Below are 17025 nucleotides of genomic sequence, written 5' to 3'. Positions count from 1 at the left end.
CCAGCAACTTGTAAAATGGACTTACTGCTTCACTGAGAACAAAATGACCACTTAACCGACTGCAGCCTGATTCCCAGTTCCAGCAATGAGATAGAAAAGATCTGCAGGTTAGGTGGATTGGCCAGATTAAATTGGTATTAATTTGATTAATTTGGTAGCTTTTGCTACCAAATAAACCTGTTGGACTTTAACCTGGTGTTGTTAAACTTCTTACCCAGATTAAATTGACCATTAGTGTCGCGGGGGGCGGGGGGGAGGGGGTTGGATTAGCAGAGTGAGGTTACGGGGATAGGGCCTGCCTGGGATTGTTGTCAGTGCAGACTCGATGGGCCGAATGGGCCTCCTTCTGCACTGTAGGGATTCTATGAAAATATAGTGAGGTGAGGGCGGTGCGGTGGGGTGGGGGGTGGGGAGGGGGAATGGATGCCAAGTGATAAGTAAGCCCGTCAGAGATGTCAGATTGCTGAGAGATTCTGAATACAGTGAAATCCACACACTCTCTCTTTCATACACACGCACACACACACAGCTCTGGGAGAAATACTGTCGGTGCGGTGTTTCTATGAGGGAGCGGCTCACCTGCAAGTCACATCGGTGGTCCCATTCTCGACTTGTGGGGGGGGGGGGGGGGGAGGGGAGGGGGGTGGGTGAGGGGATACATTCCTAACACAACCACTTAGAACAGGGAGGAATTCGATTATTCGACACACGAGTTATTGTAGACACCGAGGCATCCTGACCCCATCTTTCTGTCTCACCCCTTCAACTAGAAACTATCCTTAACCCAGGTTGATAGGCGGCTTGCAAATAATCACATTCACACACTGAGCTTTCACAGTAACCTCATTGCAGTGTCAATATAAGCCTACTTGTGACTAATGAATAAACTTTAACTTTAGATAGACATTAGCCTTTATATAACAGATATTTCGATACAAATTCATAATATTCCACTAACGCATTTCTAGTTTAACATGAGTGGCGGAACAACATAAGAAAAAAGGATAAGAGATATAATCTATTTAATAAAAAAATAAGGATTACACTAAAGAACTGCCCATGTATCGAATAAAATCTGAGCTGAGAGAAAATTGAGCGAATAATTTGCATTGTAAAAAATAAATCTGTCCATATTGTGTTGTGGGGACAAGTGACAGTAACAATGTCCTGTGTACCGATCACTGCAGTCCAGACATGAGGTTTAAACGCACAGCTAATCTCACCCACACATTTTCAGTTAACTAGTACCTTTCATCGCAGACCTGTGCGTTCCCAGAACAAGTGCAATAGCCAAAGCAACCCCCCAAATTGCGTTTTTCCGCTAAGGAGACGCAAGGTGCCCGAGTCAAACCTGCTGGCTGCAGTTAGGGAGATGGGTCACTGAAATATAGATAGATATCTCCCCCCACCCCACTCCCCCCCCCCCCCACCTTTCCCTCCCCCCATGAATTTCCAGCAGTCCAAATAACCCGCGGGAGGAATTTCATTCCATATTTCAATAAGCGTCCACGAAAAAAAAACAAATATTGGAAAACAGATAAATCTTTACAACCGCTTGTTCAAACCACCCGGTGGCCACTTCTGGTTAAAGTTGAACTCACGGCGGTTAAAGAGATTGCGAGGAGGTGAACTTTCTCTCTCTCTCTCTCTCCCTCGCTCTCTCTCTCAAAGCCTCCTGATTGCTGCAGTTAGATTAAACAGATCCCTGAGCCCCTCTCGCACTTGCAGATGGACTTTTCTCTGGAGCTGACGGAGCAGACGTGCCCTATATGGTCGAGTCACTTCCCATCCTGGCTTCCAGCAACATCGCCGCAAAACGGAAAAGTGGAAGGAAGATCTCTCCCCCACCACCACCGCCCCCCCCCCCCCCTCCCCACGGCCTGGCCCTCCCTCCCCACCCCCCCAAAAAAACCTACCCAAGTTCAGGAAACATTTACTCCGCCAGAGAGAGAGAGAAAGCGACTGCAGTGCGAGTCCAGGATCTAAAACTTCCATCCACATTGGGGTGTGTGTGTCTCTGTCTCTCTCCACGGCTAAGGAATAGCAGGCGTTGCTGTTCGAGATCCGCAACGTAGTCTCTCTCTCAATGCCCCCCCTTCATACCTCGGCGCTAACTGGGATTTTCCGCTTACCCCCCACCCCCCCACCCCAATTCCCCGATCAATGTGGATGCCGTCTCGTCTTTGCCGTGTGTCTCCCGCAACGCAGGGGTTGACTCCACAAGTGGTTTTTTTTTTAACGCTTTTAGTCCAAGGCGAGGAGCAGAGTGGGAGAGAGGGAACGAGAAGAAAAAGAAGAATTGAGAATTTCGGGGTGTTGGGGGGCGGTTGGTGGGAAAAGCTGAAGGCTGTCGAGCAGTTCCTGAGTGTTTGCGGGAACCAAGTTCTTCCCGAGACTCGGCGATCCCCAAATGTACTGGAAAGGTGAAAGTCTGGCTCCTCTGCCAGAGGGGAACAAGGTTTTATCTGAAGGAATCCCAGCCGAAAAGGTAAAGCATCTCTCTGTTAGAGGAGAGGGAGAGAGAGAGAAGAAGTGTTTGGACAGACGTGTGTGTAAGTTCATTGTGTTGAGATTTTAACTAACTTTCTTGTCGGCCCGATGCATTTTACACTGAGGGAGGCAATCGGCTGCATATCCTGGTTTAGAAATCGGTGAAATGAAGGTTAAACCGCCTCCTGTAGTTTACCGCAGCATTTCAGACACAGCTTTTTAATTTTTTCTTACTCCATTCTTAAAGTTGCCAAACCAATGCTCAGAGTGGACCCGGGGCAAACTCATTCCCCGCTTGCTCCAAAAACCAAATTCAAAATCCAATTGAATCCGATTCAAGGTCCCCACAAGAGAGACAGACAAGGTCCAGGCTGACAAGACGAGGCACTGCTTGGGCTTGATCTTAGCCAATAGGCCTAAGATTTCCAAATATTAAAGGCGAACTTTCGGAAAATGAAATTCTCAAACAGAAAGCTGAATCGCCCCTTCAAATGTAAGCGTGTAGGGGGATATGGAGTGGGATATGATAACAAATAGCCCTTAGCAGTGGAGGACTCGGGGAGTTAAGGACACGGCGGAACAGTATGGTGTGGGCATTCCCAATCAGCTGTTTCAGTTGGAATGAGGTCCATGGCAATTTAAGATTGAAGAATATATTCAAGCGAGTGCATATTGGTCAGAAACGTATTGCAAACCAAACAGAATTGTAAAATGCAATGTCGAGATACAATGTGTGTGTGTCTGTGCCAAACAGGGGAAGGAAAAAGAACAACCCTCTCAGATACGACTGCTCTTCCAGAGATCTCTTGTAAGTTGTACCGTCTCCTTAAAATGCAACGGATAATCGAAAAAAAAAATCCCTGCTTTGTTTCCATTGGACCCAGCACTATAGATCTAAGAAAAATTACTACCTTCCCACCCCAACATCAGCTGGTTTAAAAAAAAGGAGGCATCTGCAATTGTAAATCTCGATCTGAAATTAGAAGGTCTTCTGAATGCACAAAAAAAAAGCTTTCAAGCTGACCACTTCACTCGCTCATCTCCCAGCCATTCGTTCAAAAAAATATTAGATTTTTAATTACTGCCATTTAGGAAATCAAATTTTCAATTCTGTGGTGCCCGGATGTTTTATTGATTGACAGCTGTAATTGACACCCTGGTTAGCACTTATCTTCCGGATTTCATCCCGTTTCTAATTGCAGGTAGTTTATTACCCTGCCTTGGATTACACAGAAAGTGAGCGATTACTTCAAGAGCCCAGGGTTAAGTGGAGAAAAGATCGAATCAAAATTAAGACTGCTTCATTAAATGCAGTATTGTTGCATAGATTTAAATGCCCACTAGAGAAAAAAAATATTATTTATTATTTTAGGCTCTCTCTCTCACTCTCCCTCTCTCTCTATATATATATATATCAACGTCCAGTTCTCCATCATAAGACCGGCGGCAGCAAAGCGTTGCATTAATGTTTCCGCTTGAAATTTCTCCTAAAGGTAATGTCACAGGACAATCAACATAAACAAGTCACCTCGCTCTGCGTGGAAACGAAAATCTCTCACATCATGGTAAGTATGAGGACATTTGAGATGAACTGTGATTAGTCACAACTAGTTCCATTCGCTCCCAGGCTTACGATGCAGCTTTGGGTTTGATTACTATTTTATTGTTAATATTTTAAATATATATATATATATTTTCTTTCCCCCTCCCGCCTGGTGCGGAATCCTAAATTTAATTCGAAGTTACCAGGGATCCCACTCGTATTGCTCGCCTCAATGTCAACAAAATCTGGCGATTCTAACCCGCCGCCACTATTCAAACAATCGAAGTTTGCAAACTAAAACGCACACACACAACAAATCCTGGTGAATCACAGGCAACGTGAGCGGCCTGACATTTAATTAATTTTTTGCCGTTGCGCTGTTTTCTCGTTTATTATGCCACACTTTCAAAAATATTTGTGCCGGGGGAAAATATTTCAACGCTGATAACATTCCTTATTCATCAAAGTGATCCCTTTAAAGCTGTATGAAATTGACATTGTAATGGCCAGCTGATTTTTTTAACCTCCAAATAGGGTTGTCGTTTGAAAATAATCTCTTGCATTTTAGCCCCCCTTTAGTGTGTGCTAGATTTTACAGGGTAGAGAGGTGTAAATGTGAGTGGGGATTATTAGTAGTTAGGGCGCCCCAGCCATGCCGCTGTATATAGTACAGGAGCCAACAATATATTTGTATTTCTTTTCGAAATGACAGGGATCAAAGTGAGCGCAGCTGTCACTATGAAGTGCACATTGTTGGCTAAACTCATAATATTTAGATCTTTTTTGTAACAACCCGTGTCAAAGAATGCCCAACGCTAAACACAAACTGACCCGCCTCGCCTGGAATGTGATGCATAATCTAGTGTTGGTTGGATGTGGGGTGGTGGGGGGGGGGGGGGGGATGTTGAGAGAGAAGAAGTGACCAGGTTAAAAAGGTTGGCATGGCTGGGTATTTAGGACCATGTCAAGTGGGCCAACATTTTTGAACCTTTCGGGAGAAAGGGCAGGCGGTGGAGCGGGGGTGGGGGGAGGGGGGCAGAAAAAAGCCCCTGGTTGTTGCTTTCTCGACAGGTGAAGGATAGATAGATGCAGGTCAAATCTGCTTACCCAGAGAAAATAACGCATGAATTCTTCTGAGCGCCATTTCTCAACCGAGGCTGAAGGGAATCCCAAACTCCAGCATATTTAGATAGGCGCGTTTTTTAAAAACAATATTATCCTCCCCAATCTGATGGGGACTTGGTCAATAAAAGCCAGTATTGTCGATAAATAATATCGAAGCTTATTTAGAGAGGCGTGCAGCTGGTTGGGTCTGAACTACCTGGGATACGTGTGTTCGATAATAATTTATTTGACCTGCAATTCTTTGGTAAACTTTATTTCTTCGCGTGAAAAGTTAGTTTAATAATTTTTTAAAAAATCCAATCTCATATTCGGCCTAATTTTATAGCTAATGCTGGCAGAAAATTGTCAATGGCAACACACAGTTGATAATTTTTTCAATTTAAAGAACATTAAAGCATTGCAAATTGGTTTAGTTAAAGGGGTTCTAGAACGGATATAAATATTTTTTAAAATCGGTTTGCAGTTGGATTGATTTGATTAATTGATTTTATCCCCCCCCCCCTCTTCCCACTCCCGCTGTTGTCCAGTCTCACTCTGATGGGGACTCGTTGGGGAGGAACGTGGAAAAGGATGAGATTCGATCTTCCCCCAGTCCTCCATCCACTCCCTCCATTTCGTCTCCGCCATCGTCCTCTTACTCCATCGCCTCGGCCGACAAGAACATCTGTGCCAGCTGCGGTTTGGAAATCCTGGACAAATACCTGTTAAAGGTGAGTGCTTTAAATCAGAGGATTTAAATCAAAGGAGGGAATAGAGCCGGAATAACAGGATCTCGGTTAGTAGGATGCACTCAGTTCGAATAATGCGCTCTCATTCAGTACACACACACACACAGTCTGAAATCTCAGTTGAGTTTACAAAGTAGGGAAGTATTGGGTGTTAAGAGAAGCAATCGTATCTTGAAGTTTTAGTATCTCACAAGCATGATTAATGAAAATAGGTTTGGCCGAGTCAGATTTCTCACTGCGTTAATTCCGATTCGGTGGTGATATGGAACATAAAACAGCACAGGCCCTTCGGCCCACGATGCTGTGCCGAACACGAAATTAATCGAATCCCTTCTGCCTGCCCTTGGTCCATATCTTTCTATTCCTTGCCTATTCATATGCTTATCTAAAAGCCCCTTAAACATCCCTATGGTATCTGCTTCCACCACCCCCGGCAGCGTGTTCTAGACACCTACCACACTCCGTGTTAAAAAAACTTGCCCCTCACATCTCCTTTGAACTTTCCCCCTCAAGTGCATGCCCCCTCGTATTAGACATTTCAACTCCCCTATCTATGCCTCTCATAATAATAACATTTTGATTTGATTTATTATTGTCACATGTACAGTGAAAAGTATTGTTTCTTGCGCACTACACAGACAAAGCATACCGTTCATAGGGAAGGAAAGGAGAGAGTGCAGAATGTAATGTAACAGTCATGTCTAGGCTGTAGAGAAAGATCAAATTAGTGCAAGGTAAAGTAGAAACATATTCTATAGATATGTTTTTTGGGGGGGACGGGAATAAAATGGATGTATTTTGAGTCTACAATTCAACAATGTGCCAACCCCTCACTATACCTGACATGTGCATTGCTGTGCTGTATAGATGCCCGGGTTAATTCAAGTACACATGGACACAGGGAGAGATCCTAACACCATTCTCCAAGTTTTAAATGCAACTTTTAAACGAGGTATCAGAGTATTTTTTAAAAAAAATCAAAATAATACAGCAAAGGTCGCTGTATAAACTGTCTGAACAGATTCTGAATCTCGTGGAAAATTCTCAGTTACTGTTATTGAAGATGTTCTCTGGGCAAACGGACAATGACCCGGGTTGTATAGGAGTTAGAAGGTGATGTTGTTTAAATGTTTAATGTTAGCCGTGGGTTATTAACTCTTTGTGACAGGCAATACTGATCTTTACTAGCGATACAACTTTACATTTTAACACTAGTATTGACTGAATCGAGCAACGTTGTTTTTTAACAAAATGAATGGTTATTCTGAATGCGTGAACTCTGACTAAAGGGTGAGATGGAAGGTACACTCGCAGTTCTATCGGTTGCTGCATACGTTCAGCTCCGAGATGACCAGAATGCTGCCAAGTGTGATTTAAGCCGGGAACTGTTGAGGGAAGCGCCACACCGATTCATTCAATTCCCACTTCTTCACCCGGGCGATTTATGAGCCGGCTTTCTACAGATGCGTGGATTGAATTCCTGTCTGTGCGGCAGTCATCATCAGTGGATAAGTCGGGGCGTCGCTTACAACGCACTGGAGTTCCTGTTAAACTTTGAATCACGTCGCATTCAAAGTTTGGTTGTTTCCGACACTGGACTTTGGGCGCTGAGAAGCAGATGAGGACAGGAGGGGGATAGTATTGTGTGTCACATTGAAGAATGGTTTAAAGTCAAACTAGGATCAAACTATGCCGAAATCCTTTTTTGAAGTTTACTTATTCATGTCACTAACAGGCTTGCATTAAATTCTGCAATGAAGTTACTGTGAAAATCCCTGTTGGGCGGGATGCATTCTATGAATATCTACATTTTCTTTGCATTAAGCTGTTGCAGTGTTTTTAAAAAAAAATTGTTAATACATCAGACAAAACCACATTAATCTATTTACCATTGTGACTCTGGGGGGCAAACCTCTGTACTTGTATCAATTTGTGTTTAGCAGACCTTATTGTGTTTACCATCCTTATTGGTTCTTGGGCCAGCAAAAAAAAATAGCTTCATGAGCAATATTTAAGATGTCCAAATGACTTTCATAAAACATTAATCCTTCGATCTTCCGGAGTGAAATATCCTTACACCTGGGGTGGGGGCGTATCGGCACCAGGTTACAAATGAGTTATGATCGTTTAATTCATATTTTATGTATAAATGTAAGTTGAGTGGCAAAGTGAAGTTGAATATTTTGTAAAGCAGGCCACAAATCCATGACGCTGAATAAGAAATTCTCAACTGGTGGTTGGTCCATCTTAAAACCAGTTAAGGTGGATCTGTCCCTGTCAGCTCAACACAAACCGATACAAATAGAGAGGTTTGCCCCCCCCCCCACCGCCCAGAGTCACAATAATAAAATAGACTCATGTGGTTTTGTCTAATGTATTAACAATTTTTTTTAAAAACACTGCAACAGCTTAATGCAAAGAAAATGTGGATATTCATAGAATTCATCCCACCCAATTGAGATTTTCACAGTAACTTCATTGCAGAGTTAATGTAACCCTTGTGACACGAATAAATAAACTTTAAACAGGAGTTCGGCACGGTTTGATTCTCGTTTGATTTTAAACCATTCGTTGGTAGATCTGACACATTGGCATTGAACGGGATGAACTCCAGCACAGATACAGGGCAGTTTGACACATTTCTGCTTGATGTCGCAGCTGCATCGTCCCCGCTACTTAAACAGATCAGGCGAAATGCAACAAGTCTCATCGGAAATATATTCCAAACAGGTTAATTGCTGGCCTCGATGTATCACATATTACGCATTGGATGAGTTGAGGTTAAGTGGCTGGAGTGTTTAATCTGACCCTGCGACAGTTAGTTGATGGGAGTCTGTGGATTACATTACAGGTGAATAATCTGATCTGGCACGTTCGCTGTTTGGCTTGCTCAGTCTGCAGGACCTCCCTCCGCAGACACACCAGCTGTTACATTAAAAACAAAGAGATCTTCTGCAAAGTGGACTATTTCAGGTAAGAACCCACCGCGTTCCCCTGGGAATCTGGATGGCGGTTTCTGTTCTCCTGTGGGAAAGCCTCTTGAAGCGCTTCTTATTTGAAAAGGATGGTAAAGGCGCTAGGGAGATTCCGGACATAAATACTTGGAGACCTTGTCTTCACAACCAGCATTTGCAGCACTTTAAAACAGTCATTCTGAGTTGAAGGATCTGTATTCAACACAACTTTCTTCAGTGAAAGTTAGATCTTTAAAAGGGATGTCCCACTGTCTGGGTGGATTTGTGCGGGTGTGTGTGTGTCAGTGTCCGTCGGTTTATATGTGTGTGTGTGTGTATGTGTGTGCCAATGTCTGTGTGGATTTGTGTATGTGTGTGTCTGTGTGGATTTGTGTGTGTGTCAGTATCTGTGTGTGTGTATCAGTGACTGTGTGTGTGTGTCAGTGACTGTGTGGATTTGTGTGTGTGTGTCAGTGACTGTGTGGATTTGTGTGTGTGTGTCAGTGACTGTGTGGATTTGTGTCCGTGTGTGTGTATCAGTGACTGTGTGTCAGTGTCTGTGTGTGTGTATCAGTGACTGTGTATGTGTGTGTGTCAGTGTCAGTGTGGATTTGTGTGTGGGTGTGTGTGTGTGTGTCAGTGTCTGTACGGATTTGTATGTATGTGTCAGTGTTGGTGTGGATTTGTATGTGTGTGTGTGTATGTGTGTGTGTGTGCCGCTGTCTGTGTGGATTTGGGTGTGCATGCATGGATTTGTGTGTGTGTGTGTCAAGGTCAGTGTGGATTTGGGTGTGTGTGTGCGTGTGTGTTTGTCTGTGAGGGTTTGAGTATGTGTGTACGTGTCAGTGCCTGTCTGGATTTGGGTGTGTGTGTGCGCGTGTATGTGTCAATGTCTGTATGGATTTGCGTGTTTGTGTGTCAGTGCCTGTGTGCATTATTGTGTGTGTGTATGTGTGTGTATGTGTGTCAGTGGGTGTGTGGATTTGTGTGTGGGTGTGTGTGTGTGTCAGTGTCTATATGGATTTGTGTGTGTGTGTCAGTGTCTGTAAGGATTTGTATGTGTGTGTGTGTCAGTGTCTGTGTGGATTTGTATGTGTGTGTGTGTGTGCCGCTGTCTGTGTGGATTGGGTGTGCATGTGTGTGTGTGTGTGTGTGTGTCAGGGTCAGTGTGGATTTGGGTGGGTGTGTGTGTGTGTCAGTTTCTGTGAGGGTTTGAGTGTATGTGTCAGTGCCTGTATGGATTTGGTTGTGTGTGTGTGTGCGTGTGTGTGTCAATATCTGTATGGATTTGCGTGTATGTGTGTGTCAGTGTCTGTGTGCATTATTGTGTGTGTGTGTATGTGTGTCAGTGTTGGTGTAGATTTGTGCGTGTGTGTGTGTCTGTGTGTGTCTTGTGCGTGTGTCTGTGTGCGTGTGTCTGTGTGTCTGTGTGTACATGTGTCTGTGTGCATGTGTGTCTGTGTGTGTGAGTCTCTGTGTCTGTGTGTTTGTGTCGGTGTCTGTGGAGTTGTGTGTTTGTGTCTGTGTGTGTTGGTGTCTTTGTGGATATGGCTGTGTGTATAAATGTCTGTGTGGATTTGTGTGTGTGTGTGTGTTATCAGTGTCAGTGTTGGTTTGTCTCAGTGTGTGTCTGTGTCAGTGTCTGTGTGGATTTGTGTGTGTGTGTCACTGTCTGTGTGGATGTGTCAATGTGAGTGTGTATTTGTGTGTGTGTGTGTGTGTGTCAGGGTCAGTGCGGATTTGGGAGTGTGTGTGTGTGTGTGTGTGTATGTCAGTGTCTGTGAGGATTTGAGTGTGTGTGTGTGTCAGTGCCTGTATGGATTTGCGTATAAATGTGTGTCAGTGTCTGTGTGCATTATTGTGTGAGTGTATATGTGTGTGTATGTGTGTTAGTGGGTGTGTGGATTTGTGTGTGTGTTTGTGTGTATGTCTGTGTGGATTATCTTGTGCATGTGTCTCAGTGTCGGTGTAGATTTGTGTGTGTATGTCGGTGTCTTTGCAGAGTTGTGTGTTTGTGTCCATGCGTGTCTGTGTCTGTGTGGAGTTGGGTGTGTGTGTGTGCATCAGTGTCTCTATCGATATGTGTGCGTGTGTGTGTTCATCAGTGTCTGTGTGGATTTGTGTGTGGATTTGTGTGTGTGTGGGTATAAATGTCTGTGTTGATTTGGGTGAGTGTATGTCAGTGTCAGTGTGGGTTTGGGTGAGTCTGTGTGTCAGTGTCTGTGTGGATTTGTGTGTATATTTGTGTCAGTAACTGTGTGGATTTGCATGTGTGTGTGTCAGTGTCTGTGTGGATTTATGTGTGTGTGTGTGTGTGTGTGTGTATGTGTGTGGATTTGTGTGTGTACCTCTGTCAGTATCTGTGTGGATTTGTGTGTGTGTTTGTGTCAATGTCTGTGTGGGTTTGTGTGTGTGTGTGTCAGTGTCTGTGCATTAGGGTGTGTGTGCATGTGTGTGTACGTGTGTCAGTGTAGATTTGTGTGCATGTGTGTGGGTGTCTGTGTGTGTGTGTTTGCGACTGTGTCTGAGCGGAGTTGTGTGTGTGTGTCTGTGTGGATATGTGTGTGTGTTCATGTTTGTGTGGATTTGTGTGTGTGTGTGTGTGTGTCAGGGTCAGTGTGGATTTGGGTGTGTGTGTTTCAGTGACTGTGAGAGTTTGAGTGTGTGTTTGTATCAGTGCCTGTATGGATTTAGGTGTGTGTGTATCAGTGTCTGTATGTGTGTGTCTGTGTGCATTATTGTGTGTGTGTGTGTGTATGTGTGTCAGTGGGTGTGTGTGTGTGTGTGTGTGTGTGTATTATCTTGTGCATGTGTCTCAGTGTCGGTGTAGATTTATGTGTGTGTGTATGTGTGTGTGAGTGTGTGTTTGTGTCGGTGTCTTTGCAGAGTTGTGTGTTTGGGTCCGTGTGTGTCGGTGTCTGTGTAGATTGGGGATGTGTGTGTCTGTGTGGATTTGTGTATGTCTGTGTGTCAGTGTCTGTGTGGATTTGTGCATGTCTGTGTGTCAGTGTCTGTGTGGATTTGTGCGTGGGTTTGTGTCAGTGTCTGTGTGGAATGCGTGTGTCTGTGTGTCAGTGTCTGTGTGGATTTGTGTGTGTGTGTGTGTGTGTGTGAGAGAGAGAGAGAGAGATAGTGTCTGTATGGATTTAGGTGTGTTGTGTGTGTGTCAGTGTCAGTGTGGGTTTCTCTGTGTGTGTGTCGGTGTCTGTGTGGATTTGTGTGTGGATGTGTGTCAGGGTCTGCGAGCATTTGTGTGTGTGTGTGTGTGTGTGTGTCAGTGTCTGTGTGGGTTTGTGTGTGTGTGTAATGTGTGTGTGTGTATATGTGTGGAATTGGTTGTGTGTGTGTGTGTATGTGTATGCATCAGGGTCTGTGTCAGTGTGTGTGTATGTGCGTCAGTGTCTGTGTCAGTGTGTGTGTGTATTTGGTTCTGTGTGTGTGTGTGTCTGTCAGTGTCAGTGTGGGTTTGTCTGTGTGTGTGTCGGTGTCGGTGTCTGTGTGGATTTGTGCGCGGATGCGTGTCAGGGTCTGCATGCATTTGTGTGTGTGTGTGTGTGTCAGTGTCTGTGTGGATTTGGGTGTGTGTGTGTGTGTGTGAGAGAGAGAGAGAGAGAGAGAGAAAGTGTGTCTGTGGATTTAGGTGTGTGTGTGTGTGTCAGTCTCTGTGTGGATTTAGCTGTGTTATGTGTGTGTGAGTGTCTGGGTGGATTTCTCTGTGTGTGTGTGTGTGTGTCTCTGTGAATTTGTGTGTGTGTGTGTCAGTGTCTGTGTGGAATTGGGTGTATGTCTGTCAGTGTCTGTGTGGGTTTGTGTGTGTGTATGTGTGTGGAATTGGCTGTGTGTGTGTGTCTGTGTATGTGTGTGCATCAATGTCTGTATCAGTGTGTGTGTGTGTGTGTGTGTGTATTTGGTTCTGTGTGTGTGTGTGTGTGTGTGTCAGTGTCAGTGTGGATTTAGGTGTGTTTGTGTGGGTTTGTGTGAGGGTGTGTGTGTGTCTGTGTGGATTCAGGTGTTTGTGTTGTCTGTCAGTTTCTGTGTGGATTTAGGTGTGTTTGTGTCAGTATCTATGTGGATCTGTGTGTCTGTGTGTCAGTGTCCGTGTCGATTTGTGTATGTGTGTGAGTGTCTCTGGATTTGTGTGTGTGTGTGTGTGAGTGTATGTGTGGATTTGTGCGTGTGTGTGTCAGTGTCTGTGTGGATTTGTGTGTGTGTGTGTATCAGTGTCTGTGTGCATTTGTGTGTGGATGTGTGTCAGTGTCTGTGTGCTTTTGTGTTTGTGTGTGTGTATGTGTCAGTGTCTATGTGGATTTGTGCGCCTGTGCGTCAGTGTCTGTGTGGATTTGTGTGTGTGTTTGTGTGTGTGTGTCTGTGTTCGTGCGGATTTGCGTGTGTGTGTGTTTGTGTATCTGTGTGTGTGTGTGTGCGTGTCAGTATCTGTGAGGATTTGTGTGTGTGCGTGTGTGAATTTGGATGTGTCTGCGTGCGGACCTGTGTGTGTCTGTGTGTGTGTCAGTGTCTGTATGGGCTTGTGTGTGTGTCAGTGTCTGTGTGCATTTGGGTGACTGTGTGTGTATGTGTCAGTGTATGTGTGGATTTTTGTATGCGGCGTGTATGTGTGTGTCAGTGTCTTTGTGGATTTGTGTGTGTGTGTGTGAGTGTGTGTCCCAGAGCCTATGTGGATTTGTGTTTGTGTGTATGTCAGTGTCTGTGTGCATTTGGGTCTGTGTCTATGTGTGTGTCTATGTGTGTATCAGTCAGTGTCCGTGTGGATTTGTGTGTCTGTGTGTCAGTGTCTGTGTGGATTTGTGTATGTGTGTGTGCGTGTGTGTGTGTATGTATGTGTGTTTGAGTGTGTGAATGTCTCTGTGGATTTGTGTATGTCAGTGTCTGTGTGGATTTTTGTGTTTGTGCACGCGTGTATGTGTGCATGTGTTTGTGTGTGTGTGTCAACGTCTGTGTGGCTTTGTGTGTGTCAGTGTCTGTTTGGATTTGTGTTTGTGTGTTTGTGTATCTGTGTGTGTCAGTGTGTGTGTGTGTCAGCGTCTGTGTGGATTTGTGTGTGTGTGTTTGTGTATCTGTGTGTATGTGTCTGTGTGTGTGTGTGTGTGTGTGTGTGTGCGTGTCAGTATCTGTGTGGATTTGTGTGTGTCTGCGTGTGGATTTGTGTGTGTGTGTGTGTGCATTTGGATGTGTGTCTGTGTTTCTGTGTGTGTATCAGTATCTGTGTGGATTTGTGTGTGTGTGTGTATATGTGTGTGTGTGTGTCTCAGAGTCTATGTGGATTTATGTTTGTGTGTATGTCAGTGTCTGTGCGCATTTGGGTCTGTGTCTATGTGTGTGTGTGTGTGTCAGTGTCTTTGTGGATTTGTGTGTGTGTGTGTCTGTGTGCGTTTGTGTGTTATCGGTGTGTGTCAGTGTCTGTGTGCATTTGTGTGTGTGTGTGTCTGTGTGTGTGTGTGTGTATCTGTGTGTGTCAGTATCTGTGTGGATTTGTGTTTGTGTGTGTGTAAGTGTCTGTGTGGATATGTGTGTGTGCATGCACATGTGTGTGTGTCTGCGTGTGTGTGTGTGTCAGTGTCTGTGTGGCTTTGTGTGTGTTTATGTTTGTGTGTGTGTGTTTATCATTGTCTGTGTGTCAGTATCTGTGTGGATTTGTGTTTGTGTGTGTCAGTGTCTGTGTGCATTTGTGTGTGTGTGCGTGTGTGTGTGTATGTGTTTGTGTGTGTATCAGTGTCTGTGTAGAAATGTGTGTGTGCGTGCACGTGTATGTGTGTCTGTGCCTGTGTGTATCAGTGTCTGTGCGCATTTGTGTGTGTGTGTGAGAGAGAGAGTGTTTGTGTGGATTTGTGTGTGTGTGTGTGTCTCAGTGCTCATGTGAATTTGGGTGTGTGTGGATTTGTGAGTGTGTGTTTGTGAGTGTGTGTGTGTCAGTGTGTGTATGTGTCAGTGTATGAGTGGATTTTTGTATGTGTATGTCAGTGTCTGTGTGGATTTGTGCATGTGTGTGTCTGTGTGGACTTGGGTTAGTGTGTGTCAGTGTCTGTGTGGATTTTTGTGTTTGCGCGCATGTATGTGTGTGTGTGTGCATGTGTTTGTGTGTGTCTGTGTATGTCAGTATCTGTGTGGATTTGTGTGTCACTGTCTGTGTGGAATTGTGTGTGTATGCGCGTGTGTATGTGTGTGTGTGTGTGTTTGTGTGTGCGCATCAGTGTCTGTGTGGATAAGTGTGTGTGTGCGCGCACATGTGTGTGTATGCGTCAGTGTCTGTGTGGATTTGTGTGTGTCAGCGTCTGTGTGGATTTGCTTGTGTGTGTGTCTGTGTGTGTCTGTGTGGATTTGTGTCTGTGTGTTTGTGTATCTGTGTGTGTCAGTGTATGTGTGTGTGTGTGCGTGTCAGTATCTGTGTGGATTTCTGTGTGTGCGTGTGTGGATTTTTATGTGTCAGCGTGTGGACTTGAGTGTGTCTGTGTGTGTGTGTCTGTCTGTGTGGATTTGAGTGTATGTCAGTATCTGTGCGCATTTAGGTGTGTGTCTATGTGTGTGTCTGTCAGTGTCCGTGTGGATTTGTGTGTCTGTGTGTCAGTGTCTGTGTGGATTTGTGTATGTGTGTGCGCATGTGTGTGTGAATGTCTCTGTGGATATGTGTGTATTTGTCATTGTCTGTGTGGATTTGTGTTTGTTTATATGTGAGTGTCTCTGTGGATTTGGGTGTGTATGTGTTTGTGTGTGCATGAGGGTGTCTGTGTGGAATGTGTGTGTGTGTCAGTGTCTTTGTGGATTTGCATGTGTCTGTGTGTGTCTGTGTGGATTTGTGTGTATGGTGTTTGTGTATCTGTGTGTGTCAGTGTGCGTGTGTATGTGTGTGTGTGGGTGTCAGTACCTGTGTGGATTTGTGGGTGTGTCAGTGTCTGTGCATTTGGGTGACTCTGTGTGTAAGTGTCTGTATGGGTTTGTGCGTGCATGTCGGTGTCTGTGTGGATTTGTGTGTGTGTGTGTGTGTGTCAGCGAGGATTTGTGTGTGTGTCTGTGTGCATTTGGATGTGTGTCTGTGTCAGTGTCTGTGTGAATTTGTGTGTGTGTGTGTGTCTCAGAGTCGATGTGGATTTGTATATGTGTGTGTGTCAGTGTCGGTGTGGATTTGTGCATTTGTGTGCGCATGTGTGTGTGTGTGAATGCCTCTGTGGATATGTGTGGGTCAGTATCTGTGTGGATTTGTGTTTGTGTGTGTCAGTGTTTGTGTGGAGTTTTGTGTGCGAGCGCGCGTGTATGTGTGTGTGTGTGTTTGTGTGTGTGTCAGCGTCTGTGTGGCTTTGTGTGTGTGTGTGTGTGTGACAGTGTGGATATGTGTGTGTGTGCGCATATGTGTGGATGTGTGTGTCTGTGTGTGTGTAAGTGTCTGTATGTGTTTGTGTGTGTATGTCGGTGTCTGTCTGGATTTGTGTGTGTGCGTGTGTGTGTGAGTGTCTGCGTGGATTTGTGTGTGTGCCTGTGTGCATTTGGATGTGTGTCTGTGTCTGTGTCAGTGTCTGTGTGAATTTGTGCGTGTGTGTGTCTCAGAATCGATGTGGATTTGTGTATGTGTGTGTGTCAGTGTCGGTGTGGATTTGCACATGTGTGTGTGTGTGAATTTCTCTGTGGATTTGTGTGTGTCAGTATCTGTGTGGATTTGTGTTTGTGTGTGTCAGTGTTTGTGTGGAGTTTTGTGTGCGAGCGCGCATGTATGTGTGTGTGTGTGTTTGTGTGTGTGTCAGCATCTGTGTGGCTTTGTGTGTGTGTGTGTGTGTCAGTGTCAGTGTGGATATGTGTGTGCGTGCGCATATGTGTGGATGTGTGTGTTGGTGTGTGTGTAAGTGTCTGTATGTGTTTGTGTGTGTATGCCGGTGTCTGTCTGGATTTGTGTGTGTGAGTGTCTGCGTGGATTTGTGTGTGTGTCTGTGTGCATTTGGATGTGTGTCTGTGTGTGTGTGTGTGTGTGTCAGTGTCTGTGTAGATTTGCGTCTGTATGCACGTGTGTGTGTGTGTGTGTGTGCATCTGTGTCTGTGTGGATGTGTGTGTGTGAGTGTCTGTGTGGATTTGTGTGTGTGTTTGTGTGTCAGTGTCTATGTGGATTTGTGTATGTTTGTGTGTTTGTGTTTGTGTATCTGTGTGTGTCAGTGTGCGTGTGTGTGTGCGTGTAAGTATTTG

General features: G+C 44.8%; 1 protein-coding gene across 1 annotated transcript in view; it reads left to right on the top strand.

The window, feature by feature from the left end:
- Positions 1-2410: 2410 nt before the first annotated feature.
- Positions 2411-17025, top strand: part of lhx6a (LIM homeobox 6a) — a 107410-nt gene continuing 92795 nt past the window's right edge. Inside the window, exons 1-4 of the mRNA XM_078227593.1 lie at positions 2411-2488; positions 3984-4055; positions 5686-5868; positions 8738-8859. Of these exons, the coding sequence (XP_078083719.1) occupies positions 2411-2488; positions 3984-4055; positions 5686-5868; positions 8738-8859 (455 nt within the window). The remainder of the gene's footprint in view (positions 2489-3983; positions 4056-5685; positions 5869-8737; positions 8860-17025) is intronic.

Source organism: Mustelus asterias, chromosome 13 (genome assembly GCF_964213995.1).
Source record: "Mustelus asterias chromosome 13, sMusAst1.hap1.1, whole genome shotgun sequence".
NCBI classification, from domain to species: Eukaryota; Metazoa; Chordata; class Chondrichthyes; order Carcharhiniformes; family Triakidae; genus Mustelus; species Mustelus asterias.
Note: the sequence above shows the minus strand (reverse complement) of the source record. Positions and strands in the feature narration are given on the sequence as shown.